The 27,423-nt window shown below is 37.3% G+C and overlaps 1 protein-coding gene across 2 annotated transcripts in view; it reads left to right on the top strand.

The window, feature by feature from the left end:
- TDRD9 (tudor domain containing 9) overlaps nucleotides 1-27,423 on the top strand; it is a 72,685-nt gene that overhangs the window by 26,529 nt on the left and 18,733 nt on the right. The window contains exons 4-21 of one of the 2 annotated variants that reach the window (XM_017807654.1): nucleotides 354-575; nucleotides 3,092-3,214; nucleotides 5,254-5,334; nucleotides 8,148-8,312; nucleotides 14,130-14,227; nucleotides 15,781-15,839; nucleotides 16,592-16,643; nucleotides 16,783-16,867; nucleotides 17,583-17,640; nucleotides 18,247-18,351; nucleotides 19,511-19,608; nucleotides 19,986-20,117; nucleotides 20,747-20,792; nucleotides 20,990-21,053; nucleotides 21,542-21,605; nucleotides 23,931-23,975; nucleotides 25,462-25,515; nucleotides 27,052-27,168. In XM_017807654.1, the coding sequence (XP_017663143.1) occupies nucleotides 354-575; nucleotides 3,092-3,214; nucleotides 5,254-5,334; nucleotides 8,148-8,312; nucleotides 14,130-14,227; nucleotides 15,781-15,839; nucleotides 16,592-16,643; nucleotides 16,783-16,867; nucleotides 17,583-17,640; nucleotides 18,247-18,351; nucleotides 19,511-19,608; nucleotides 19,986-20,117; nucleotides 20,747-20,792; nucleotides 20,990-21,053; nucleotides 21,542-21,605; nucleotides 23,931-23,975; nucleotides 25,462-25,515; nucleotides 27,052-27,168 (1,668 nt within the window). Of the gene's footprint in view, nucleotides 1-353; nucleotides 576-3,091; nucleotides 3,215-5,253; nucleotides 5,335-8,147; nucleotides 8,313-14,129; nucleotides 14,228-15,780; nucleotides 15,840-16,591; nucleotides 16,644-16,782; nucleotides 16,868-17,582; nucleotides 17,641-18,246; nucleotides 18,352-19,510; nucleotides 19,609-19,985; nucleotides 20,118-20,746; nucleotides 20,907-20,989; nucleotides 21,054-21,541; nucleotides 21,606-23,930; nucleotides 23,976-25,461; nucleotides 25,516-27,051; nucleotides 27,169-27,423 lie in introns of both variants that reach the window. The other variant, XM_017807653.1, reaches the window with a different exon arrangement.

Here is a 27,423-nt window from a genome sequence, read left to right as displayed (position 1 = left end):
TTTTGTTTTGTTTTGTTTTTTGGTTGGTTGGTTGGGTTTTTGTTTTTAGATGGAAACTCTGTGTTTTAAACATTGTACAAAACTTTTGGGTTTTGTACAAAACCACTATATAAAAATTCTTAGAGGAAAAACCACTGCTGTTATTCTTTATGGGCACACACACATATTTTGTATGAATACCTCTGTTCTTTTCTGTAATCTTCTGATGTGTTTTAGAAGTCCATTCCTAGAAGATGATGGCACAGTGTTTTACAGAGATTAGATGTGTGGCCTGGAAGCTGCTGATATTTCAAGTCTGTTAAAAATCTGTTTTGCTTTGTAGACTTATGAGTTTTCTTGAAAAATTGTTTCAGATACTGTCTCTGATACAAAACAATTCAGTTGTGATTGTAGAAGGAGCAACTGGCAGTGGTAAGAGCACACAGATCCCTCAGTATGTTCTGGATTATTGCATGCAGCAATCTATCCACTGCAACATTGCTGTTACCCAGCCCCGGAAAATCAGTGCCAGCAGCCTTGCCAGGTGGATTAGCAAGGAACGATCATGGACTCTAGGTGGATTTGTAGGATACCAGGTATAAAAGTTTCAAATGCTGTTTAAAAATGCATTAAAAAGTACTATGGCTTCTTTCTTAATTGCTTTTAAAGAGATCCAGCATACTGAAGTAATGTTAGAGAATCTGCTTTTAAAGTAGAATGGCTGTTTTCTAGCTGTCTCCTGCTAAGTGTTTGTAATTAAATCAACTTTTAAAGTTGGATAACTATAAATCCTGGTGGGACTCCCAGAGAAATATTTTTCTGCATTGGACACACCTACATTTTAATCACTGAAATTGCTGCAGGAGAACTATATTCTTTTTTTTTTTATTTTATTTTAAACTCCTTAATTAACGTACTTTATCTGTTTGACTTTACTACATTTACCTGTCAGCTCTGTCAAAACTTTCATGCAGTTATGGTCAGATTGTTTTGTGAACATCTTGTTGTTTCTTCTTAGCCTGTGAAAACTTGAACTAGTTTTTCCTCTTAAATCCATCTCCTCCTTTTGCTTTGTCCAGCTCAGTTTCAAACTCAGTTATGTCCTTCCTTTTCTAAATTGGATGCCACTTTCCTCTTTTAACACAGGTTACTTCATCTGTTATCCCACATCCACTTTCTTCCATGCCCCATCCTGTGTCTCTGCTTCCCAAGGTGTCTGCTACTGTACCAGGCCTCTATATCCCTACACTACACTAAATTCCTGTCCCAACGAGACCAAGTAAAGCAAAAATGAAGGCAGATAAAGAAAGGTTCAAGGAGAGCAGCCCAGACATGCCTTAGTCCCGGGGCCTTGCAAACTCAGTGCAAAGATTATGGCCTGCTACAGAAATGCCATATTACAGGGCTGTGCAGATACATGAGCTTAATTTTTACATCTAAAGGATCTTTATTATCATCCCTACTGAATGCTGTTCTTTGTCTAGGTGACAGATGCATCTATAGCAAATGCTGTAGTAGAAAAAATATTTTTTTCTTTCTCATTTTTAACACAACTGCCAAGTTTCATTTTTCTTTGGGTAGGTTGTAAAACAAAGTAAAAAGGCTCTTCATGCTTAATCACCAGGTTTCAGTTCTGAGAGGTGAACACTCAAGAGAATTCTATGATTACGGTCTGGCATTATCTCAGATTGTAACTAAGCCAATATTAATAACCTCCAGCTATCATATTTGTAGCATTACTGTGGGCTATTGTCCTGGTTTAAGCCCAGCTGGCAGCTAAGCACCACACAGCTGCTCACTCACCTCACCCCTCCACCCCTCCCGACCCTGGTGGAACGGGGAGGAGAATCAAAGTTAAGCTTGTAGGTTGAGACAGGAGCAATATAGCAATTGAAACAGTTTAAAATATACTAAGAATAGTAAATAATGATTAAAAAGTAATAACAAAAAACCTCCGAGGGGTGCACAGTACAATAGCTCACCACCCGCTGACTGATGCCAGACCCTGTCCCCAAACCCCAGTTGGTTCCCTTGTGGGTAAATCCCTGGTTTACATACTGGGCATGGCATTCTATGCCATGGACTATCCCTTTGGCCAGTTCAGGTTGCCTGTCCCGACTGTGCTCCCTCCCAGGTTTTTTGTTTATCTCCTTAAGGGCAGAGCACAAACCACAAAAAAGTCCCTTGTCTTAGGATGAACATGACAGCAACAACCAAAACACCAGTGTGTAATCAGTGTTTTACTAAATCCCAAAAACACAGCACAATACCACCTAGGAAGAAGAAATTAACTCTATCCCAGCCAATACCAGAACAGTTATAGATGTTGGTTTTTTTCAAAGTAAGTTCTACATAAAGTCTATGATGGGATTTGATACCTTGAATTAATTAGTCATAAAATTGCTAAATTGATTTATTAGGCTAATGAGTCTTAAAGACATAAAATGGTGCTGTGCTTCCAAGCTATCTTCAGGACAGTGTATGTGGATGTGCTGTGCTTGTTTCACGAGCACTTTTTTGAGCTGAGTAGAAACAGGTAAAATGGCTGAGCTTGGACGCATCTGCTCTAGGCTGATGTGAAAGCTGCATGTGAAAAGGTGGTCACAGCTCTGCCCGCCTGGGTAGATAGCACCTGAGATAGATAAAGTTAAACAAGTACTTTAGGAATCAAAAATCTATTACATAAGTTTGTAGAACTTTCAGGAATAAGTTGATCTTGGTGGTATCTTACACATCTTTCCTTTTCCTGTCCAGTAAGCAAACTACATTTCGGCAAAATCTTTTTCTTCCTCTTCATATTAGTGGAAAAGATGATGTACATACCTTTAGAAGTCTTTGAAGAATTCTTCTCAGGCTAAAGCCCCTAGCAAGGAATTTTGATACTTAGTAAACTTCAGAGGTTTAAATTTTTTTAAATTTCTCCCAAAAAAACCCCAGTTAATTGGTTCTGGGATTTGAGAACACTTTTGTACAGAGACTTCTACAAGTGTAAGTAAATAATTTGGATGGATTTACATTGTGTTTCATTTTGGAGTACTTTCAGATGCATGTTTCTCTAAATATATTAAATATCTCTTTCCATCTTAACATATATTTTTCTTACTGTTGTTAGTTGAGTTTAGAGAACGTTTCGACAAAGGAGACAAGGTTGCTGTATATGACAACTGGCATTCTTCTTCAGAAAGTAGTTTCTGCCAAGAGCCTAACTGAGTTCACACATATTTTCATTGATGAAGTAAGTTGTTGGAGATAAGTTTAAATTTCATATTAAGAAAGCCTTCTCTTTTGTTGCTCTTACCATGCAAGAGAAAAGCAGGCATGTGCTTGTAAAGATGTTTTGTATAAGGTGTCTAAGCTAATACTTGCTGAAATAGGCTTGTCTCAGCATTCCTTTGAGCGACAAGTGTAGCACTAAGGGTGTAGGGAGGGTTTTTTGGCGTGCTTAGCTTTTCATACAGGTGCCTTGAAATGTTTATTGAAATCTACCATGTGGAATTCAAGAACCTGTCTGGCTAGGCCTACTAGGAGGAAGCAGCTAGTTTTCACTCAGTTAGGTATTACAAAGAGTCTTTATTCTTTAGGGATAGCCTGAGAAATACCCCTGTGAAAGTTCTGTCTTCTGGCTGGATTTACAGTTCATTCATGTGGATTCATTGTTATTGCTGTCAATTCACCAAAAAGCTAAAGAAAATACACTTGTAGGTTTTTTGTAATTTGCATATTTTTACATGTTTCTATGCTTACTTCATGTGGAAAGTCAGATGTCAAATTGTGCTTTCATGAACCATGAACGTAAATCACATATGAGATACAGGACATCTTGGGATGTAGTGATACAGAAGAGGACTTAGGGGTTTGTTTTGGGAGGATATTTTGGTTTTTTTGGTTATTTTGTTGGTGGGGTTTTTTTTCTTTTGGTTGGTTGGGGTTGATTTTTGTTTGTTTGTTTTTTATTTTTTGTGAGTTTTTTGTTTGTTTGTGGGTTGGGTTTGTTTGGTTTGGTTTGGTTTGTTTGTTTGCTTTGTAAGTGTTGGTTTTCGTTTTTATTCCGTTATGGTATTGTAGCTGAGAGCAACTTTAATTCTTGCATATTTGAGGAGCAGGCAGGGAGACAGTACTTGGTATACCATTAGACTATTATAGTAATAAGTAAGGCTGTCATGACTTTACTTGAAGTGGCATATTGGAAACCTGGAAGAGATTGAGCAGATAGTTACATTTTCATATGAAGAAACTTTAGGACTTCACTCAAACAGACGAAAGAATCAAAATAACTCCACATCCTAAAGAATTGTACCACTTGTCTTCATGGAAAAGATTTGAGCACTCTAATGTGTTATCAGTCTTGCAAACCTTAACATTTTAAAGCCAAAAAGAAGGAAATGCAATACTGTCCCATTTCCCCAGCCAAAATTCTTGTCCCTCCTGTTCCCTATATGCCACCTCTCTCCCCACATCTACTACAGAGATTGTGATCTTGAGCCAACAGTCACTGTTTTAACAAGCAGATGTTTTCCATGACATTTCTAATTGCAAGTCTTGGTACTCTTAGAGCACTGCAGACATTTAGGAGCATACCAAAACAAACCTAGACTAAAAATCGACTTCTTGCAGCAAGACCTTACTGTCAGCCTGAAAACTGCCTTAGCTAAATTGTTTTTGTAATGGGACAGTATTGATTATAAGTTTATTTTATTTTAGAATATGCTAATTACCTTACAGGACTCAAATGTTGAAGGCTGAGCTCCAGAAAAAGCTGCTGCACTTAATATATTTAAACTGCAATTCAAAAAAGGGGTATGATCATCATGGATAATGTTGAGGAGTGCTTGCTGAACTGCAAGGAGCAATCAAAAGCTAGAAGCCATTGAGAATGGGGCACATCTACTCAGATAAACCAACCTAGTCCCTTACTGGATCATTTGTGATTTTATCAGTACAGTTGATTCACCCAGCACCATTACCACTTCAGGTGTTATTGCCAGCTCTAATAGAACCAGTGGCTGGAGCTGATGATTGGTTTTCTAGTCACTATTCTATGATTTTCATGACTTAATAATGACAAACAGTTTTCACAAAGGGTGCTGTAGTCATCTGAACAGCCTCGTTGGAATTTTAAAGTGATTAACATGCATACTCTCAAAAGGTGTTTTCTTCTGTGAAAATGTATTATTGTTCCAAGTTACAAAAACAAAGCATACATTGAGTAGGAAGAGATTTTCAAAAAGAAGATCATGAATTAATTAAAATTAAATTATGCATAATGTCTTCCAGGTGCATGAGCGTACAGAAGAAATGGATTTCTTGCTCTTGATGACCCGTAAACTATTATATACAAATTCACAGTCTGTAAAGGTGGGTTCAAACTGAATTCTGCTGCTTTTTCTCACAAGAATATTTTTGCACGTTTTAAAGAATTTACAACAAATTGTTATGTTGTTATTTTGCACTGAAATATTATTTAGTTTGCTGCACTTCATAAGTAAGCAACCTAAAGGGCACTCTTTTCCTGGCTGCTATAATGTATTCTGAAAGACTTTTTTTTCCTCCTCATGTTAAAATGCATTAGTTTCTAAAACCTGCTTAAGGCTAAAAAATGCAAGATGGATATTTGACTAGAATTACTTATTGGGTATTGAGGGCAGTGCTTATCCTTGGTTAAATATGGTAGCATTAACTCCTGGAAATACTGAGGTTTTTTTGTTAAAGTGGGAAAAATAGCAGAAGACAAGAAATGCTGTATTATAATTTCTGAGCAGAACTGGTAGTAAAACGTGTCTGAGATTTTTCTCTGCATGTTAGGCACTCATGCTTTGTACTAAAGCAGATTTTACAGACATACAGCGTGACATATTTAGTCTTTGTGTCTCAGTAATGAACTCTTTAATTAAATACGGGTGATGGAGTTAGGCTAACTCAGTATCTTTATGTGCAGCTATTTGGGACTGCAGCTATTTTGTGAGACTCTATGTGTCTTCAGTTAATTGTTTAATTAATGTGACTTTTCCTGTTCAAAACAGACATAAGTGTAGTTCTGGGTTGGCTGGTTTTCTTGCCATTGGAAGGGAATCCATGTTCTTAAGTGGAGTCCATCACATTGATTCGAACTCGGATAACTTGGTCTTTAGATCTTCCAAACATGCTGTCACTGAAAGTGGGCTTCCAGTTGGCGTAGGGCATGACAGTGCTCTTCACATCTTTCACTTTTTAATCCCTTTTCATGCTGATAAGAAAACTCTCTTGTCTTTAAATTCAGAGACAGTAATATGAAAGTTTTCAGCCTTTTTTAGCACTTGGCTCTGCCTATTGAGAAGACCAATAATTTAATCAAACTGAGTTTGTGAAAAGTTTTCCCTTGATGCTAATTACCTGGTTGGTGTCAATGACAAGAAACCCTACAGGCCCTGTCATCGTTTTCTCTTAGAAAACATTTTTCTATTATAGGTTCCTGAAATATTTTTTCCTTTTTCTCTATAATTGCATTTAAATCTCTCAAAATTGGCACTGGAAAATTTTATCCCTTTTATATTGTTCTCTGCAGTTGTTTCTGCAGATGACAGTTTCATACTGTATAAACCTGAGACAATCTCTACCTTTGAGGGAGAGGGAGGATGTCCCTTTGAATTTTTTATTTTTTGTAATGGTGAAAAGGGGGGAACTCTTGATCTCAATTCCTGGCTCTTAGCAGACCAAAGTGGGTAATTCAGTTTGAATTTATACACTAAGCCCAGTGTCTCCTACTTCATCCCTTTTCAACCCCTTTTGAAAAACTATAAAGAAAAGGGGTTTTGATCATATGGCAAGTTAATCAGAATATGTAAGGTTTTCCTCCCAGCCTCCTTGGATTCATGAAACAAAAGTGTGCAAGGATACCTGTTTAAGGGGGGGGATACAAGACATTTATATGAAATGCATATGAGCTGTTTGTTTCCTAATCTGGACATTGCAGACCCCAGAAGTAGCAGGTAATTCGACATTGCATCAACTGACAAGATGGCAAGAGCAATTCTGATGTACTGAGGACAAGAACTACCTGCTGTGGTTCACCTACCAACTATGCTGAATTTTCTGGCAGATGGCTGGTGCAGATTATTATTTTTAGATCACAGAACAGACATTGGATTGTTCTAAGGTTGATCTTGCTGGGATAGGGTTGTTGCAAGGAAACCTGACACTGGATCAGACCAAACAGTGCAGTTTTTAGTAGTGACTGATAACAGTTTTTGTTATTATCTGGTGGGTCTTTAGACATCTCCATGCTGTACAAGTGGTTTTGGACTGCTTGATCTTGAAGAACTGTCTGCTTTGATTACCTTCTGTTCTGATGTGTTTATCTGCTGTGTTGGGGATATAGGCTTGTTGAATTTCTGCTTCAGGAGTAAATTAAACTATTAGTTCAGTTAGGTGGTCCTTCAGGCACTCTGTTAAGAATCTGTCATTTCCTTTCAGTTTGGAAAGGCTCCGTGCAGGTTACAGAGTCCAAATTATAAAGACTGTCTAGAAGAAGAGGTAGTTTAATATTCCTTGCCTGTAACTGCAGTTAGAATAATTTAGATTGGGTTTTGTTTCAGTAGCCTTCAGAGAAGGTTACATTTAGCCTGTCGTCCTGGTGTAGGTGAGCACTGTTGAGGCACGAGGTAGTTCTTGCTGTAGTGGGACAGGTTGCATATGTAATATTTGCAGAATTATGTCCTTTCAGGATCATGTTAAATGACTTAATGGTTTAATCTGCCCCTCTGTTGTGTATCTTTACCTATCCTGTGTATCTTGTGCTTTGGAGCTGACATTGGTACAATTGGTACAATGTCCACTTCGTTAGCTTGCCTTCCTGTCACTTTGTAAGGGGGATGCTCTTTAGCTGTATTTTATGGCATTTTTATTTTGGCATTTTATCAAGTGTACGACATGATTTTGGTTGAACTTCTACCATGTTGTCTGCCCTAGGCATCCAGCCTGAGCCATTTTCTTACAGGTGCTTACCTTTCTTCATGTGCTGGCTAGGGTTTCTTAAGCATTTAACCTTGATTGCCTTAAATGTGCTTAGGTAACATACCTGTTGTAACCAAAATCAGACCATTTTAGCATAAAAAATACTTGGAGATTTTCATGTAGCAGGGCATTTTGTGTTAAAATTAATGTGTTATATTTGCTATGCATTTTTTTAACAGATAATATTGATGTCTGCTTCCATCAACTCTAAAGAATTTGCTGATTACTTTGCAATTCCACTTTGTAATGGGCTGAATCCAGTCTGTGTATTTAAGGTGGAAGGCAAACCTTTTGCAGTTGAAGAATATTATCTTGATGATTTAAAGGACACTGTTGATTTCAAGGTAATGTAAATATAATGTCATTTCTTTGGACAGAGTAAGAAAGAAATTGGAATAGTCAGTCCAACTGTGTAATAAAATTACAAATAACCAATTTTACATTACACTTCTAGGTAAGAATTAATACTTTATGATAAAACAGGAGTCTTCTTACCAGCACACTAGTTTCTTTCATGTAACAGAAATGGAATGCAAAGTGCTGGGAATTTTAAGTAGTATGAGGCATTTTGTTTGGTAGCTTGCATTTAAGGTGAACAATGTAAAATTCTGTGCAGAAAGTAACATATTAAGATTTTACAGATCTCTTTGAATATAGCTGAGAAAATCGGAATATTTCCTGGGTTGGTCCATGTTGGTGTTATGTATCAAAGGCAGAAAGTGCCAGGAAATTAAGAGAGTCATCAGAAAACAAGCATTTGTGCTTAGAACTTCGATGTTACCAAGTTGGCTTCTCTCTCAGCTGAGGATTTCCCATTCTTTTTTTCTTTCCATTTTTTTTTTCCTTAATAAAACCAAGAGATGTTATGCAGCAGTTTTGAACATGTTTCTGTTGTAGCTCCATAGGCCACCATGGCAAATGTGTAATTTTGAATAATGAAAATATGTTGGAATAACAGCTACTTCTCAGATCCCTGGGTGGGCACTTGACAGCCGGTATGGCTGCACTGGAGAACTGCTGCTCTGGTGCCTGAGGAGGGTAGTAGTGGCTGAAGATTTGTTTGCTGTATCAATCTTTAGCTTATAAACTGCACAGATTGTATTTTGAACATTTGGTTTGTAGAGCTCCTGACGTGCTATTTTATAGCAAGTATCCGTGTAGACATCAGATAACGAAGGAATTAATGTAAATACAAATTAATTTGTTTTCTGCAGTTTTATAATAGTGGAGGTTGTTTTACATTTGAAAAGCAGATGTGTAGGAATTCACTCGAGTGAACTCTTCCAGTATTATGGTTCAAGGCAAAATAAACAGGTTAAAGCAAAGTACAACAAATGTACTCAGGCTTTAATTGTGACACTCACTCCAAAAACAACTGGGACATGGGAGTAATTATTGGTCAGTTTTGATAATTCAGAACGCTGTTATTACAATGAAGAAGATGAGGGATGCACTTGAAAAGAAGCATGTGTGAACACACTGTTACTATTTAGCTTTCATCCCTCAATTCTGCAGAAAATAAAATAGTGAAATAAAACAGGTAGTTTGAGAAACCCAAAAGATAATTGCTTATGCTGTACACAAAACAGGCATTGGTTATGTCTCAGAACAGGCAAGCTAAAATAAAAGGCTGTCAACTGTTGAAGTTTTAATGCAACCAAAAAAAAAAAATAAACTCAGTTCTTATAGCAGTTGGCCCCTCAGTATTTATACATTAGTATGGCAGCTCAGATAGATAATGTGGAGATTATGTAATACATGGGGTTTTTGTAAAAGATTTCTGATAATTACAGCAAAAAGATAACCAAGAAATTCAGTAAGGAGTTTACTTCAGTCAAGTTGGATTTGTCATCGCTGCCCTTTGAGCTGAATGTCAGCTTCCACACCTTTCACCTCAGAGATCACGAACAAGAGGAACTGCTTTCAGTGCTTAGACTTTTTTTTACTTTTCATTTTCTCTGTGTTTTTTTGTTTTTTTTTTTTTTTTAAAGTTTTCATCTGATTCTTTATCTTGTGTTGTCCTATCTATAGCCATTCTGTTTTTAAGGAGAGTACGTTTGTCCAAGAAGTTACTTGTGCCTTAGGGCAACAATAAAAGCACATAAGTGCTTTTGATTTTTTTTTTTTTATATGTATGCAGAAATCGAGTTGTAAAGCACTGATACTTGGTCTCTATCCTGTTTCTTATGGTGCTGTGTGTGAAGATTTTCTGTGAATACTAGTTATAATTAAAAAATACTTAAAAACATGGAAGGTCTAAGATTTGTGTAACATCTTAATAAAATGAAAGTGGAACCTGAGACAGTTAATGAGCTAATGCTGCCATATGGAAGCAGGGGCGCATCTTTCATCATGCTAAAATCACAATGAGTTGGATAACTGCCTGAGGTACAGGCTTCAGGCTTTAGTTCTTGATGTTTTATTTTCACTTTTAAAAACCTGTAAAATTCACATAGAAGAATACAGCAGTTAAAAGTAAATGCAGTCTTTACTCTTTTGATAAACAGGATTTTTCCATGTTTCCTTTTGATTTTAAAATTAATAACTATAAAACCAGATTACATAAATCTTAACTCAGTCCTTAAAGCATCTTGGTTGAAATCAGTTTAGTCCTTTGTAACTGTCTTTGTGCTGTGAGCTATGAACCTTTGTCCATTCTCAAAAAATCTTAAAATAATTGGATGTTACTGTATAAATGTAGAATCTTTTATGAATCCTGCAGAGCTCTTGACTTTAATACATAATTTATTTCTGTGTGTGATAATGTTTTGAACAATGCTTGAAAAAAAATTTCTTTGGGTAGTTCTGACTTGGTTATTTAGTGAATTCATTGATATCAGTTGTGATTTGGAAGATAATTAAAAACAACATCATTATTTTTTCTTCTTTATGCCTGTTTGCAGTAAACCCTTTGCTGTGGCTGTACAGACATCTAGCTGAATCAAAGATAAAGCTTTCCACTTGAATTGCTTCATTTGTAGAAAAGAGTAAGAGGGAAAGAAGCGAGAAACACTCTTCAGTGTAACATTGGCTTATCCTTGCCCAGATACCGGGTCATTTATAGGTGCTACTGTTTAATTTGTGAGCATAGGCTTATAAAAAGTAGTTTCTTCTGGCATAATGGGCTTTGTAAACATGTTCTGGATGTTTAACAGGATCATGATTCTGTCATATCAGCAACCCCTAAGCCCCAATGAATCATTGAAACACAGGCTTCATGAAAAATGCATCAAGGTTCTGTCTATGGGCAATTCTAAAGCTAGTTGTGTAAGTGCTTTCCTATTGTAATGGATAGTATTGGAGATAGGAAATGGAAATTAATTGTATAGTTAACTCAGTGAGCAGACTTAAAAAAATGAAGCAAAGTGTAAAAATGCAAAGCCATTTTTGTCTTGCAAAGGTAAAAACTTCATATCACTGGAACTGGGGTCAGAGTCCTGAGACGGTAGTGAACTGCTGTCAAAAGCTATTTTGACTATGTTAGATTATTTTAGTCAGGTCTGACAGGGCTTTTGGATTTGCTGTTTGTCACATTGTTACCTTTTATTAGGAGAGATGTAGAAGCTTTGTCATGCTACTGATTGTACCTTTAGTACTCTTTAACAGAATTGCAAAGACAAATTTGACGGTTATTTAAGCAGGGATAATATGAACTCAAAAATCTTATGTTTGAGCAGCCCAGAAGAGATAAATCAATTAGATTTTTCACATATATTGGGGCATTAAAAAAAAAGTATTCAAGTATTTTTGATAACTAATGTTTTCTGTTTTCTGATGGACTAATCAAGCTACACTGGAAGCCAGTGTAGAATACAGTTCATAAGCTCTGGGACTGACAGAGTTGTCCACCTGAAAAGTCTGCCCAGCTGATGGATTTCGAGGAGGATCAGAGAAGTGGAAAGAATATTATCCATTTCTTATAGATGGCTCTTTTTGATCCCCCAAGCCCTTCTCTGTCAGAAGAAAGTAGAATAATTTTCTCAGGGTTTTCAGAAAGGAGTCTTTCTGAAGACACCAAGGTGACCCAGGGTTACATGATGTAAGGGGTTGAAAGCTGAGGACAGAGGTTGCAGTAGCAAAAGCTGGTGTAAATCATTGTTGCCAGATTGGTGCTAGTAGTAGTGCTTTTGTGATTCTGTCATGAACTCCTTCAGAAAGAAAACTGGTAGAAAAATAACTAATTTCACTGTAATAGAATCATAGAATCAGCTAGGTTGGAAGGGACCTCCGAGATCATCAAGTCCAACCCTTGATCCAACACCGCCGTGGTTACCAGGCCATGGCACTAAGTGCCACATCCAGTCTCATCTTAAAAACCTCCAGGGACAGGGAATCCACCACTTCCCTGGGGAGCCCATTCCAATGCCTGATTACCCTTTCTGTAAAGAATTTCTTCCTAATATCTAACCTAAACCTCCCCTGGCACAGCTTAAGACCATGCCCTCTTGTCTTGCTGATAGCTGCCTGGGAAAAGAGACCAACCCCCACCTGGCTACAACCTCCTTTCAGGGAGTTGTAGAGAGTGATGAGGTCTCCCCTGAGCCTCCTCTTCTCCAGGCTGAACAACCCCAGCTCCCTCAGCCTCTCCTCATAGGACTTGTGCTTGAGCCCCTTCACCAGTCTTGTTGCTCTTCTCTGGACCTGCTCCAGCACCTCAATATCCTTCCTGAACTGAGGGGCCCAGAACTGGACACAGTACTCAGGGTGTGGCCTCACCAGCACTGAGTACAGAGGAGGAATCACTTCCCTGGACCTGTTGGCCACACTGTTCCTGATCCAGGCCAGGATGCCATTGGCCTTCTCGGCCATGTGGGCACACTGCTGGCTCCTGTTCAGCTTCCTGTCAATCCAAACTCCCAGGTCCCTTTCTTCCTGGCTGCTCTTCAGCCACTCTGTCCCCAGCCTGTAGTGCTGCAGGGGGTTGTTGTGGCCAAAGTGGAGGATCCGGCACTTGGCCTTATTGAACCTCATCCCGTTGGAATCAGCCCAACTCTCCAGCCTGTCCAGGTCCCTTTGCAGAGCCCTCCTGCCTTCCAGCTGATTGACACTCCCCCCCCGCTTGGTGTCATCTGCAAATTTGCTGATGATGGACTCAATCCCCTCATCTAAATCATCAGTAAAGGTATTAAATAGAACTGGGCCCAACACTGATCCCTGGGGGACACCACTAGTGACTGGATCCCAACTGGATGGGGTCCCATTCACCAGCACTCTCTGGGCCCGGCCCTCCAGCCAGTTCCTAACCCAGCACAGAGTGCCCCTGTCCAAGCCGTGGGCTGCCAGCTTTTTCAGGAGAATGCTGTGGGAGATGATGTCAAAGGCCTTGCTGAAGTCCAGGTAATAGTTTAGATAGTTCAGTTCTCTGTGATTTTTAGCTCTGACATTCTTGGTCCAGTAATGAGTTTTCCCTAGAATGAGGAGAAACCCTCAGAATGAAAGGTGAGCAACAATCAAAACCCACTTTCTCTACAACAGAAAAATGTGTAACATTATAGACCTTTTCCAAAGCATGTCTAGTTCATTAAACGTTTGATTTTAGAACTGGAAAGTTACTAAGTTACTGTGCTTGCTGTGAAGACTTGATTGTTTGTGTTCTTAAATGTTACAGCCTTGAGTATGTCTTAGAATGCTAGAAAATAGCATAGGCTATGGTTCTGTTATGTACAACAGAACAGTAATCTTTTGACAGGGTATGACCTAAAACACAAGATCTATTAAATGCAAAACCAATTTAAATTAGTAAGGTATGTGATTTCTGTGCACTCAGGTAGAGACCTGCAGTATAGTAGCTGTGAGAAGCATTGTACCTTCCTTACACAAATTCCTCTCCTTGTCATCCTGTTTCCATGGGTTGTGATCACTCTCATGTGCTTAACACTCCTGGATAAAGGAGTATGCAAACTAATGAAGTGTGGCCTGGTGCTTATCTTAAGTGGGTAAATACCAGAAGTACTCCTTTAGCATAAAAATAGTTACATGCCTGAAGAAAAATGCCTGTTTAGAAGATAATGAGCACATCAGATGGAGTTACTTCTTTGTACAGGCTTCTGTGCTGGATCAGTTTTAATTGAAAAGCACTTGACAAATTGAAATACATATGTGAGCTACAGTCTTTCTGCCTGTTACACTGTGCTAACCTCCATACCTTCTTCTCCAAACAGCTTCATTCTCAAAGCATTGAGGAACCAGTGATAAAAAAGAATATGTATGATGTAGCAGTGTCTCTGATTGAGTCATTTGATGAGTTTGAGATGAAGAGGTAAGCCACAGTTCAAGATCTGGAATCGGAGGTTCTTGGGGAAATGAGACACTAATTAAGCAGGATCAGCAGCCCATGTATTATAGTTGTTAGTGGTAACTTAATGTTACATATATCTCTGCTTTTATTTTATATATTTGTTTGATTTCTACCCTGTGTTCTTGAAATACATTTCCTGCCCTGGAGTGTAAGTGATCATTCAAGACAGCCATGTTGTATGGAAACTATATTCTTTGCTGTAGACCAGAGCCAAATATTGTTTATATGAAGAATAAAACTGGAGCTACTATTTTGTATTATAAATTAAAACATATAATAATCCACGGAAAAAAAAATTAAAACTAGGCAATAATTTTCCCTGGCTGTTTTAAGGCCTTAATGCAATTTGAAATAAGTAAATACTGATTTGTGTTGCTCTCTGTGTTTTGAAATTGATGTCTAGTATCTGATAATGTAATGAAGTTGCTCCTACAACTTTGATCTAACATTGTGTATTAAGTTTAGGAATGTTTTTTGTTTCCATATATTGTAATAATCTGTAAAACTGTGTTGGAGAAGTAATTTTGTTTTGTAAGCTTAATTTTTTTCCTTTCAAACTTAGTATTATGTAAACTTTGACATTTTAAGAAAATGTTAATTAAGCTCATTTGAGCAGTTATTAGATGAACTACTGAAGTACAACTGTTCATGGAGGTACATAAATCCAAAAAACTTGGTTCTGACATTTTTACAATGTATAGTGACTTCTAAGCTTCTTTCTTGGTTATTTCTTTTGATTTAATTAATTAAGCTGTTCTACTGTAATAGCCAAATTATGCTACCTTTTACTGATAAGCTACCTTTAATAAGGAAACATGAAGGAATTAGTATTTCAGCTTTCGAATACTGAAAGGGCTAATATGCACATTGTTGTGTACCTTCCAGTAAAAACTATGCTTTCTGTTTATTATATAGTTTTAGAGTAGAGACTGAAAAATACCTGAAAAAATTTTACACCAGGAATGAATACAGCAGAACAATGTGAGTTCTAAATTCTCTTAAGGTGATTTTGACTCACAACAAATCAGTCGAAGATGGCTCCCTCCACGTCTGTCATGACCTGTAGTTCTTGATAATAATGGTTGAGATTTATACTTGTTTGGCTTTTGTTCAAGGTTCCAGTGGTATTTTTAGAATACAAGGGCATTACAGATACTTAAAGAATTACTGAATGAGTTTGCATATCATTATGCAGTAGTATACTGTGTTGTGAGTTTAAGATCTTTGGTAACCTAATTCTGATTAATTTCATTGCTGAATAAGAATGTTTCTATTTTGACAAAACCTCTATTTTGAGGAAGAAGTTAAACCTAATGCTCTAGTTGCAATGTATATACTGTGCTTTTCGGAAAACGTAGTTGCAAGTAATGGTTTGAATTTCGTTTCTTCAGAAGTTTAAACAATGCATGGTACAAAAAGTGTGCAGTTCTGCTTGTTCTTTCAGAATAAAATAACTTGGGGTAATGAAGTTAGACTGAGGTTGTAAAAGTAATGAAACTTCATATTCTTGTTAGGGAGGAAAACAGCTTGAGGGATGCGTTGGAACGTGGCAGTGTGCTAGTGTTTTTGCCAGGTGAGTATATGTCTAATACATCACCTGAAGTCAGGTGCCAGTCATATAAAGAATCCATAAAGATTTCACATCCAGTTGCTTGAACTGCATTTGGCCTTTGCTAAAAATTGCAGCAATCCTGTACTGCAGTTACAGAATAATTTCATTTTTAATATCCGATCAGGGAAACTCTGTGTTGTGCAGATTTTGAAAATGGGGCTTTTGAAATTGAAGTCTCAATAAGAAGTAAACCAGTTTCTCAGAAATGTTAATGCAGTATTCAAGAATGTAGCAAAAATCCCTTAGTCATAGGATTTCCCCTGGCAGTGAAGTCCATGACCCAGAGAATGGGCAGCAGCTTCCAAAGACAAGATGGCTAAGGCAGAAATAGGGTTTTTTTCCCCTTGATCCCGCTCTTTGAAAGAACTTATTTTGAATGAAGTAGCCTAAACCAGACATTCAGCACGTGGAGAGCACTGTCAATTGTAAGAAACTGATATGAGAGCTAATAATGGGATGTTGTCAGATGGCCTTTATATCTGCTGTTGCAATTTCACTTTAATAAGTGTAAAATGAATGCAGAATGGCTCTTGAAAAATTGACTCACTCTGTTTCAGTGACTCGTTATTACATTTGCTGTTTAACTCTTCTGCCATTTTATTATATAGTGAAAGGAAGGTAAGAATGAAAGTCAAAAAAGAATTGAAATAGATGTTTTAGAATTGTTAGTGTTGAGTAAAATGAATACAAACTCATGGTTACTTTTTCCCTAGGTTTGGCTGAAATAAGATACATGCACTCATGCCTCTCAGATAAGTTTAAAAGGTAAGTTAGACCACATTTGTTTTAGTTCAGTTAAGCTTGAACATGAGTTTTTCAGCTATATGAGTTCTAAGTACGTAATAGGATTTAGCACGGAAGTATAATCAACTCTTATATTCTTGCACTAATATGTTTTCTTTAGGTGGCAAGTGTACCCACTTCACTCATGTGTGACGTTAGAAGAACAAAATGAAGTATTTTTGGCTACAGTTCCTGGCTACAGAAAAGTAAATATTGTTGAATCATTACTTTTCTAAAGCATGTGAAACGTTTTGCTAGAGTAGTAATAGCAAATAATAATGTATATAAGTAATATTAGCTGTTCTAACTCAGATCATTTTGTGAGGACAAAGCAGTTTCATTCTTCAGTGTGTGAACTGGTTGCCTTTCTTACCAAGCTGTTGTTTTAACTGGTGTTTGGACCTCAAGAGAAGTGCAGTAACGGGAAGTTATCCTTAGACTATTGTGTGATGCTCATTTTATCCTTCAGAGTAGTTTGTGCGTGTTGATTGTTGCACCTGTACGACAGTAGTGTGCTGCTGGTGGCACTGAATAGCAAAGTAGTCCCCCGGTTTGGGAGACTCTTACCTGCTTTGTCCCCACATTTTGGCTGTTGTCTTCACCTGCTATCACTAATAAAATATTGCTGCTGATAGTATGAGGTTTTGTTATGGCAAAGGCATAAGGAAATATTTTCCATTCTTCCTCTATAGTGTCCTGTGCTATACTACTTTATTACATTTTTCTGAGTTTGGAACAAGAAAATAAAGTTTTCTTGTATTGCCTTGTGTCATATTGCTTTTTGAAGTATACAGAGTAGAAATGCTGTGTTGCCACTATATTTATATTTCTTCATAGCAAATTGGGCTTTTCCATGTAGAAGCATTAACATCAATATTTTTCTTTATGCATTCATTGCTCATTTTTTGCTTCAAAACTCAGATTATTCTAGCTACCAACATAGCTGAGAGCTCTATAACAGTTCCTGATGTTAAGTATGGTAAGTCATCTAAATCCTGTAATTCCATATACACTGTATTTGTAATATTTTCCTTACTCGTGCTAGGTTAAGTCTCCACAACATGTCATTTTACAGAGTATTGCTGTTGGAGGGGAATTTTGACAGTAGTTGAATTCCTGCTTTCACAGTGGAGAACAGAGAAATCTGAATATACGAACAAGTAGAACTACTGAGTGGGGGGTTGGTTTTAATCTTCACTGGGGGGGTAATTTTAAATGCAGTAACAAGCAGAATCAGACCTCATGTCAAAAAGTTAAGCTTTTAAATCACATTCTGACTACCTTTTGAAATAAATGCATCAGTTTAACCAGGTCTGATACAGAATTTCTAAATGCAGAAATGATTGCCTTTTAATTATTGTTATCTACACTAATTCTTTGTTATATATACATTAAAATCTCTTCCCAGTTCTGTTAGCATTCAGAGTATCCTGGACCTGTTATTTTATAAATCTGGTATTCTCTTTATTGCTATTCAAGTTGTTTAAACCTTCCTTTTCTGATAGTACAAAATCAGCCAATATTTATTTCCACTGCCATGAGGATAAGTTGTTTCATAATGTATTATTTCTTTTCTTAATTGCAGTGATAGATTTCTGCTTAACTAAAGCTTTGGTTTGTGATAAGGAAACTAATTACCAAAGTTTGAGACTTTGCTGGGCATCTAAAACAAACTGTAATCAAAGAAAAGGTAAGATGACAATAGGTAATGCAAAGGAATTTTAGAAGCTCACCTCCATGGAGAATTCTATGTTGCTTTTCATTTTATTAACAGTAAAAAGAACAGACCATTTTTGCCACTAATAGTTGATAATTCTTCACCATGTCAGGATATAAAAATGCGATTAAACAACTATGCATGAATGTTTTATTTTGCTCGAGTATTTTTTTTCCAGGGGAATGTTTTGTATTTTATTAAAAAATATTAAAATTTATGGACCATAAATGGACCATGGATTTTTTGTTACTTAATAGTAATTTTTTTATTATGGACCGTTTTTAAAAAGAGGAGATAGGTACTGCTGGGTATTTATTAAGTGCTTGTGAGTTCCAACAGTAAAAGAAACTTTCATGTCTACGTGTCACCATTAAATCAGTTGAAATATCCACAGCAAAGTCTCTAGTTTAGACCAGTATTCATAGCATAAGGCTAAATAAGATTTTATATTGACTATTCTAGTAAGACAGTACTCTTTAATATCAACATCTTTTAGTTTCAGTCAAAAATGGTACCAAATAAATTAATAACCTTTCTTAAATATTATTAGGACTTCACAATTACAGCTGGGTGCCAGGTGCCCACGAAAGCTGTTCTACCACTCCCCTCTCCTCAACTGGATGGTGGGGGGGGAAATGATGACAGAAGGCTCAAGGTTTGAGTTGAAGACAGGGAGATTTAGTGTCTTGAAGTAGGTGGTGTTTGGATTTGTGAAGATAGACTTCTGAATCATTGTGTTTTCTGTAAATAGTAGATCATAAAGATGTCTTGCTGGTTGTCATTGTATCTTAAAAGTTGTTTATATAGAAGATTTTTTTGCTAGCAATAGAGTCAAAGAGGAAATGCCTGTTCAACTGAGAAAAATGGATGTTGATTTGAGGGCAGTTATATGAAGGAGGTATTTGAGAGAAATACTTACGTAACTCTTTTGTTAGTTACTGCTACTTTGAAGGAAAAATGTTTTCATCCTACCCTTATCTGACCACTGGGCCTGTCTGCTGCAAGGGAGCAGAACACTGCTCAGCCTGCAGCATCAGCTGTCGTTTGCTGCTCAGCTGCCCAGAGGGTTTGTGGATGGATGGGTTTGGGCACTTTACAAATTGGTGATTTGGGTTTTTTTTGTTCTGTGAAGGTCGCGCTGGACGAGTTTCCAGAGGGTATTGTTACAGGCTGGTGTGCAAAGATTTCTGGACAAACTTTATTCCAGAGAAGTCAGAACCTGAGATACTGGTAAGACCTTTGGGTTTAGGGTTAGGAATATTCAGGGGTTTTTTAATGCATGCGATCATAGCAGAGAAGAAAAGGTTTTGCTTTATTTTTCCTGAAGACAGTGTACAATTGGATAGGTTACTAATGGCTGTAGCAGTGAGTAGAGAACTAACAGACAAAGACTATTCCACATAGTTTTCTTATAGAAGGAGATGCGTTATACCAATAAATTCAATGTGGATTAGTAATAAGCAATCTGCTCAAAACAAAAATAACCTTAGTTACACAAAATTAATTTCAGGTTTTGCAAATTGTAAATTTTAACCTCTTTCTCATACAGAACACTTTGTCACACTTCCCATGGGGAGAAAGTAAAAATAATGTTGTCTTCCCTTCAGCGTTGCCCGTTGGGAGGGACAGTCTTAAAATTAAAAAAGCTTGATATGGGGGAACCAAAAGCCTTACTGGCAACAGCTCTTTCTCCACCCAATGTAGATGACATCGAACGTACCATAGTTCAGCTGAAAGAGGTAGGCTTCCTCTTAGTGTTGTTAAAATCAAGGTAATAGAAATGTACTGTAGAAGTGGTTTTCTTGGTATTTAAGGTAGTAGTAGTCTTAATTGGAACCTCAAATATTAACTGTGTCTAGAGAATCTTTTCACACATTGGACTGTTGTTTGGTTCCCATCCTCTTGAGCATAATTTCTGTAATTTACTTCATTGAAACAGGATTGTAATTTCATCAGGGAGTAATGGTACTTGTGAACTAGCATCTATAGTGAGAAAGAATAGAGAAATGGGGGGAAAAAAGATACCTTGAACTCTGTAAATGCTATTGTTTGTTAAGTGAATAAGTAATAAATCACATTCTTATACCCTATGATGTGTAGGGGTCAGCCTGAAGATACCCTTCTTACCTCTACAAGGAAGTTGGTGACCTTGCTTTTCAATTATAAAGTTCATAAGGGGTAGAATCTTTATTACATTACATTTTCTTATTTTCCAAAGTGCATATGAAATAATATTTTTATCATGTGTAGCTTGCTTTTATATCCAGTATAGATAGTAGCTTTGGTTTCCAAAGTATACTAGGCTTTAAAAATTGTTTGGGATTTACTAAGTCAGCTTTTACAAGTGAGCAAATTTTAATTTCTTTAGCTGGGAGCACTTGCCTGTATGCAAACAGAAGAAGATCTGCATGATGGTGAGCTGACTTTCCTAGGAAGAGTATTGATACACTTGCCAGTGGACCTGTATCTTGGAAAACTGGTAGTGCTTGGGCATGTCTTCGGGTGCTTAGAGGAATGCCTTATTATAGGTAACTGAAAGAACAACATGTGAGAACATTTCTCTAAAACCAGATGATTTTCAGGTTTTCATTTTGATTTGTTTTTGTTGCAGCTGCAGCACTGTCTTTGCGGAATTTTTTTGTAGTACCTTTCAAAGAACATGTTGATGGATTCAGGTAGTAACCCAGACGTTTTACGAATTCTTAACTACATTTGGGAGCAGAGGGCAAAGTTGATGACTCAGTATTATGTTCTGTGTCATGAGTCTCATGTTCTGTTCAATTGCCAAGCAGTACAAAAAGCTTTTCCAGAAAGCCAAGATCCTGGAATCTGTTTGTGTATGAACATAAATCACTGAGCTAACTCATCCTTTCCTGAGCACAAGGCCCCATTGTTCAGCTTTGCCTTTCTGATGCAAACATGTGGCAGTGTCTATTAAAATGTTTTTTAAAATAGCAAGGACAATTTTTTATTACTACTCTGCCCATACAAAGCGTCTCCTTCAACAGAGAGATGTGAAGAAGAACAAATAATTACAATAAGCGTATCAGTCTTGTTTATATTAAAGACCTGGAAGGTGTTACTAATGTAGCATTCTGAGCTGCATAATACATGCAATATTTGAAAAAAATATTGTTGATAATACTTTTGTTTGCACTGCCAGGAAAAAAATGGGTTTTGCTGGGAATAGTAAGAGCGACTGTATTGCAATTGTGAATGCATTTAAGGTAAGTCTTTTTCTTCTGGATTAGATTATGGTGAAATCTGATAGACCGAGACAGAGATTCTCATCTTTGTAGGATCAGGGCAGCATTTGTGCTTTGGAGTTGTTAAAAACTTCACATTACTCTAGCTACTTATTGATATTTTTTGCAGGCTGTGTCCTACTGTGTAACACTATTAGTTCTGATTGTCTCTATTGTAATAGCAAAAAATAAACTGCCAGAGATGTGGTGACATTTGTTGATCTCTTCTAACTAAGGATGTTGGGACTAGTAAATTCTAGTACAGAATAAGTTTGGTGACCTTTCCCTAGACTTCTTAGCTTTGACTTTGTGATTTTTTTTTTTTAATGTTGTACAAATGTCATTTTTTGGTGTGCTTGGCTGCTTGGTAGGCCAGTACCATGGACAGGGATTGATTCCTCCAGGTACAAACAGAGCTGGTACAGTGTAGCAAAGACTCAGGCTAGAGGAACTTATTATTCAATATTTTACATTATGCATTCTCTGGCATGTTTTGTAATCTAGAGAGTCCAAAATCTTCAGCTGCAAATTTAGTTTATTCAGTTCTTTAAATATGTTGTCCTTCAGTGAAAACTGACTTGTTTTTCTCTACTCAGCTGTCAGAATTTTATGAAGCACACATGGGCATGCATGCCACATGTATCCACTGATCCTGAGCCTCAAAAATAATTTTTTCTGAATTCCCCTTATCCTATTCCATATTATATTTCCTTCATGTCACTTGGTAATTATGCCCTGTTAATCTCAAGATGATATTTCTATAAATCAGTATGTTGTCCTGGAGAATAAATACAAACATTCAGACAGAGCTTCCAGTGCAGTATCTCTGTGTGTCAGTGATGTGAAAGCTTTGTTTTGAATGGCTATCAGAAAAATACAAGTAAGTTCTGGAAGGTTTGTTTTCAAATTCCCTAGTTCAGAATAGATTTGTTCCAGGGTAGCCTCTATCAAGATGGGGAAATTCAGTCTAGCTATTCAACTATGCCAATAGTTGATGTCCACAGTAAGCTGGAAAATTGCATTATGAGGTCTCAAACTAGAAGAAGCGGATTCTGCCAGCATGTCATAAATTTCCTACCTAATAATGAACTTATTTTTATTAATATTTTTATTAATATTTTATTAATAACTTCTCTTCCAGCCTTGTTTTCTGGGAGGCATTTGCATCAGAACTGTAATCAGAATCAGTCAGTTCACTTACTTTTGTCCCAAAGTGAGGAGAAAACAAAGGTTCTGAAAGTAGTCTGCTTTATTACAGCATCAGAATAAAGCATCCAGTTTGTTCTATTAATTTATGAACGTTTTTGTGTGCTTTAATACTCTATCCCTTTCCTCTCAGAAAACTAGGTGGAGGGTACCTGTTTAAGTATGGCTGTGTTACGAGGTGGCTGTTGTACCTCTCTCAACACAAATTGGGACTTACTCCTTTAAAACCTTGGAACATAACTTGTTCAGTCTCCTTTGGAATGCAGCAGGATCCAGAAATTCTAAGCTATGTCCAGAAATTTAGTGACTTAAATGCTGTGTCTCCAGTTTAGCTGCAGGAGCTGATGGCAAGTTTGAGGCAATATATGTAATTACAGTTCATCCACTAGTGCTTAAACTCCTTTTCAGTCTGACTTGAAGGCAGAACAGTTATCTTCCTACAGAAATTGTTATTCTTTAGCGTGTCATAATACAGCATTTATAACCCTGCCACACTTTGAGCCCAGCAGTAATGCATTCTAGAATTACATTTTGCAGCCACACCACTTTTTGTGCTCTCATATGAGCAGCAGAAGACTCAGAGTTCTTACCCATCCTCAGAAAAAGTAGACTAAGACTGTTCATAAGAATGAGAAGTATTTATATCTGCTTAGGAATCAACCAGACAAGCATCATGTTAGACTAAAATCATTAAATTATTAGGCTGGAAGGACCTCAGGAGGTATGTAGTCCAGTCTCCTGCTCAGAGCAGGTTCATCTGTGAGGTCTGTCAAGGTTACTCAGCGTTTTTTAGGCAACATCTTCAAAAACCTGATCTAAGTTGGGCCTGCTGTGTGAAGTGTTGTAACAATTGATCTGAAGAAGTCTCCTCCAACCTAAATTGCTGTGATTCAGATTTTCCTACACTCTTTTGTGCTGAAATAGTTGTGGTTTGTGATAGCCTAGGTGAATTTTTCGTTTTTAAAACGGTGTTAAAAGTTATCTTCAGTATTGATATGAAAAAAACCTTCATAGTTTTAAGTGTTATACTAGTAGTATTTGTAATAATTATTACTAAAGCACTACATATTGTGTCTGAATACTTCACCACTTCTTTCTTAGGCATGGCAGGCCTGCAAACAAAAGGGGAAGCTGAGAGATCCCAAGGTTAGTTGTATTTCTTCTTTTCTGTTCAAGGTTGGTGACTTCAGTGCTGGAGTCTTTTACATTCTTAGTACGGAATTTTTGCTAGCAAACCTTATTTGTAATAATTACGATTTTCCATAAGTAAATAGAAACATAGGCTTTGAGGGGAAATGAGCCTTTGCATCCAGTGCAGAGTTATTTGAAGACAATCCCTTATGTAGTCCCTTTCACAGATGAATCAACAATGGCTAGAGGGTTTGAAATCCAAGCTAAAAAGGGAAATTGAGCCGTAGTTGAAAGAAACACTTTTAATACACATAAGTGTCTCTTTTTATTTTTTTTTAAACACGCAGATTTCTGCCCTCTCAAAAAACCCTGAAAGACAGGAGATGTTTATATGCATCAGTCACAAAAAACCAGTAGTATGCACACAGTAACTGCCTCTAGTCCTTCTTTTGTGTGTATAAGATAAAACCTCTTTTATTTCTCTGCTTCTTTTAGAGCATAGTATCTTTTGTGGGTACCAGTGCGTAATGTACACTGAGTCATAACGAGTAGCCAAGATGACCAGAATCTCTCTGGTGAAGTTATACATTCAGATAAAGAAGTTCTGGGTTTTTTGGAAGTGTGCCCAGATGGCCACGAAGGCCAGTGGCATCCTGGCTTTTACCAGCACTATTGTGGCCAGCAGGACCAGAGAAGTGATTTGTCCCCTGTGCTTGGCACTGGTGAGGCTGCACCTCAAATGCTGTGTAGAAAGTACTGTAAGATATTGAAGTGTTGGAGTATGTCCAGAAAAAGGCAACTGAGCTGGGGAAGGGTCTGGAGCACAAGTCTTACGAGGAGCAGCTGGGGGAGCTTGGGGGTGTTTAGTCTGGAGAAATGGATGCTCAGGGAGGACCTTGTCACTCTCTCCAACTTCCTGAAAGGAGGCTGTAGTGAGGTGGGGATTGGCCCTTTCTTCCGAGTGATAAGAGGAGAGGAAATGGCCTCAAGTTGTGCCAGGAGAGGATTAGGTTGGATATTAGGAAAAATTTCTTAACTGAAAGCATTGGAAAAGGAAAGGCTGCCCAGAGGAGTGGTGGAGTCACCATCTGTGTGAGTGTGGCACCTGGGGACATGATTTATTGCTGAACACGGCAGTGGTGGGTTAATGGGTGGACTTGGTGATCTTGGAGTTCTTTTCAAACCTTAGCATGCCTACGATTCTCTTGCTGTCCATCTTAAACTAGATTTTGTAGTAGCAACACGGAGGAGTTGGACTTGTGGGTTTATATGAAAAATTTACATGACCCACAGCTGCATTGGTGGTAACCAAAGTATAGTTTTAGTCAAATATATAATTGTCTTATGTTTTCATACATGTCATAATACTTAATATGAATGCAAAGAAAGCTGTGAAACTACATTACATTCTTCCATTGCTGTATGTAATTACTATTTATATCCACACAGAAGAGACAAAGCTTAGCAGCAGAAGAAACAAGTTTCTAACTTTCTTTTTCAGGAAGAGTATGAGTGGGGTCGATCAAATTGTGTTCATGTCAAGAGGATGAAAGAGGTAAGATTAAATAGGTAAAGTTTTATAAGCAGAAGGACTTCCCTTGTTTTCTGAAAATGTTAAGATCTTAGACAAGCCTACTGTGTTATGTATCTATCAATATATATGTATATTTTCTTGAAATGATGTATGAATTTAGATGAAAGCAGTTTTCCTTTTCTTTAGGATGAACAGAGTGGTGTTAAATTATTAGCATATTTTTAAGAGACCTCCAGCATTTGCTAGTATTGTAGGTTACTCAGGTCACTGGTTGTGGTGTGACTGCTGTCTGTTGTTACGTAACTTCTGTCTTCTGGTTAGGATAACTAAGAAAATGCAGTTATATAATGAGACCTGGACTTGAAAATTTGTGGGGCTTTGTTGCTAACATGACTGCAGCAATTAATGAAAATTCTGCTTTACAATGGGCTTCAAGCTGAATGTGATATGTTGAGGGGGAAATAAGTAAAACTCCTGGGTACCTGTGATTGGCAGAATGGCCTGCCCATTACTCCACCTGTTCATACCTTTGGCATGAGCAATGCGGGGCCTGTCTTCAAAAAGGACAGGAAATATAAAAAACTTTTGATAACAAGCAACCATCTGGATAAAAAATGCCAACAGTTTTTTTGCTTGTATATGTGATAACAGCAAAAAGATGAGAGAAAGGCAAATTCTGTAGAACTGGACAGTGGAGTGATCAGGCTTACACGGTAGCCTGTCTTGGTTCAATTTCAGATAATGCAAGAAGAGGTTGTGCATGACATGTGAGGAGTTTAGAACGGGCACCTACACTAACACTTAGTAAGATTTGGGGTTTTTTATCTGCCACACTTTAAGATACTAATTTTATAATTCCTTGTGTGGAAGTGAATTTGCAGAACCGAGTCAGTCACATGGGTTGCTTTCTTGTTACAGTAGTTTTTCTAGTAGTATCCTAAAACTGCCAGGAGCAGAAAGGAAGAGAGAGTGTAGATAGAAAGAAGTTGAGTGAACTGTACTTTTCTACATTTGCTCCAGAATCAGTTGAGAGGGTGACGGTATTCACTGTGTGGTTGGAGGACCTTGTGGAAGCTTCTTGGAAATGCTGAAAATGAAAAGCTTAGTATGTTCTGCTGTAGAGCATAAGTTTGATCTCACAGTAATAATCATGGTTGTCTGCTGAACTGAGGGTGCAGCATAGTCACTGCTGCAGTTAGGTACAGAAGTCCAGGTTGTAAGCATGATTTTTACCTTTTAAGATGCAAACCTAAAATGATTTAAATGGAGAATATCATCCTATTCTTTCCTAATTTTGTTCTGTATCATATATGCATAATATGCTTTGCGACTACAAAACTGTTCTTCATAAAGAGGTGTCAAGAAAACTGCTTGAGTCACAGTACTGAAATTATCTTCCAGCACAGAGGTGCTAAGCAGTATTTTGGTGAAAAGTATACTAGTCACCTAAAAAGCAAAGGGAGTTTGCCCAATTATTTTACTTTTACTGACAAATTTTATTTTAACTTGCGGATGTTTTTGACCTGTTTAAAATGTAACTTAGAGATCAAATTTCAGGTGGCAGAGTTATTTCACAACTTGAAAAGGCGAGTCAGAGCTTTTAACATGTATGTTAATGCTCCACCATCCACTGTGGACCAGGAGTATGTGAACAAACAACGCTTCATTTTGCAGGTAAAGCTGTGTTGTCATAAAGAGACATTATTTACAAAATTTATAGCTGGATTTTTATATACAAGTATTGGTGAACTGTTATTACACTCATGTTTCAGAATTCTCTGTGGAAATTGTGATTTCGGATAGAGAAAAAAGTAATTCTTTTTGACAGTGTATTGACAATATAGAAGGACAACTAATGTTAGTTATTTGAAAATGACATTATCACTCATTTGAAGTGCTCTATTTTGAATGCCTTGTGTCTTGGTTAGT

The sequence above is a fragment of the Lepidothrix coronata genome, unplaced genomic scaffold (assembly GCF_001604755.1).
Source record: "Lepidothrix coronata isolate B3197 unplaced genomic scaffold, Lepidothrix_coronata-1.0 Scaffold19, whole genome shotgun sequence".
Taxonomy (NCBI): Eukaryota; Metazoa; Chordata; class Aves; order Passeriformes; family Pipridae; genus Lepidothrix; species Lepidothrix coronata.
The sequence above is the reverse complement of the archived record's forward strand: the minus strand, read 5'-3'. Positions and strand labels throughout refer to the sequence as shown.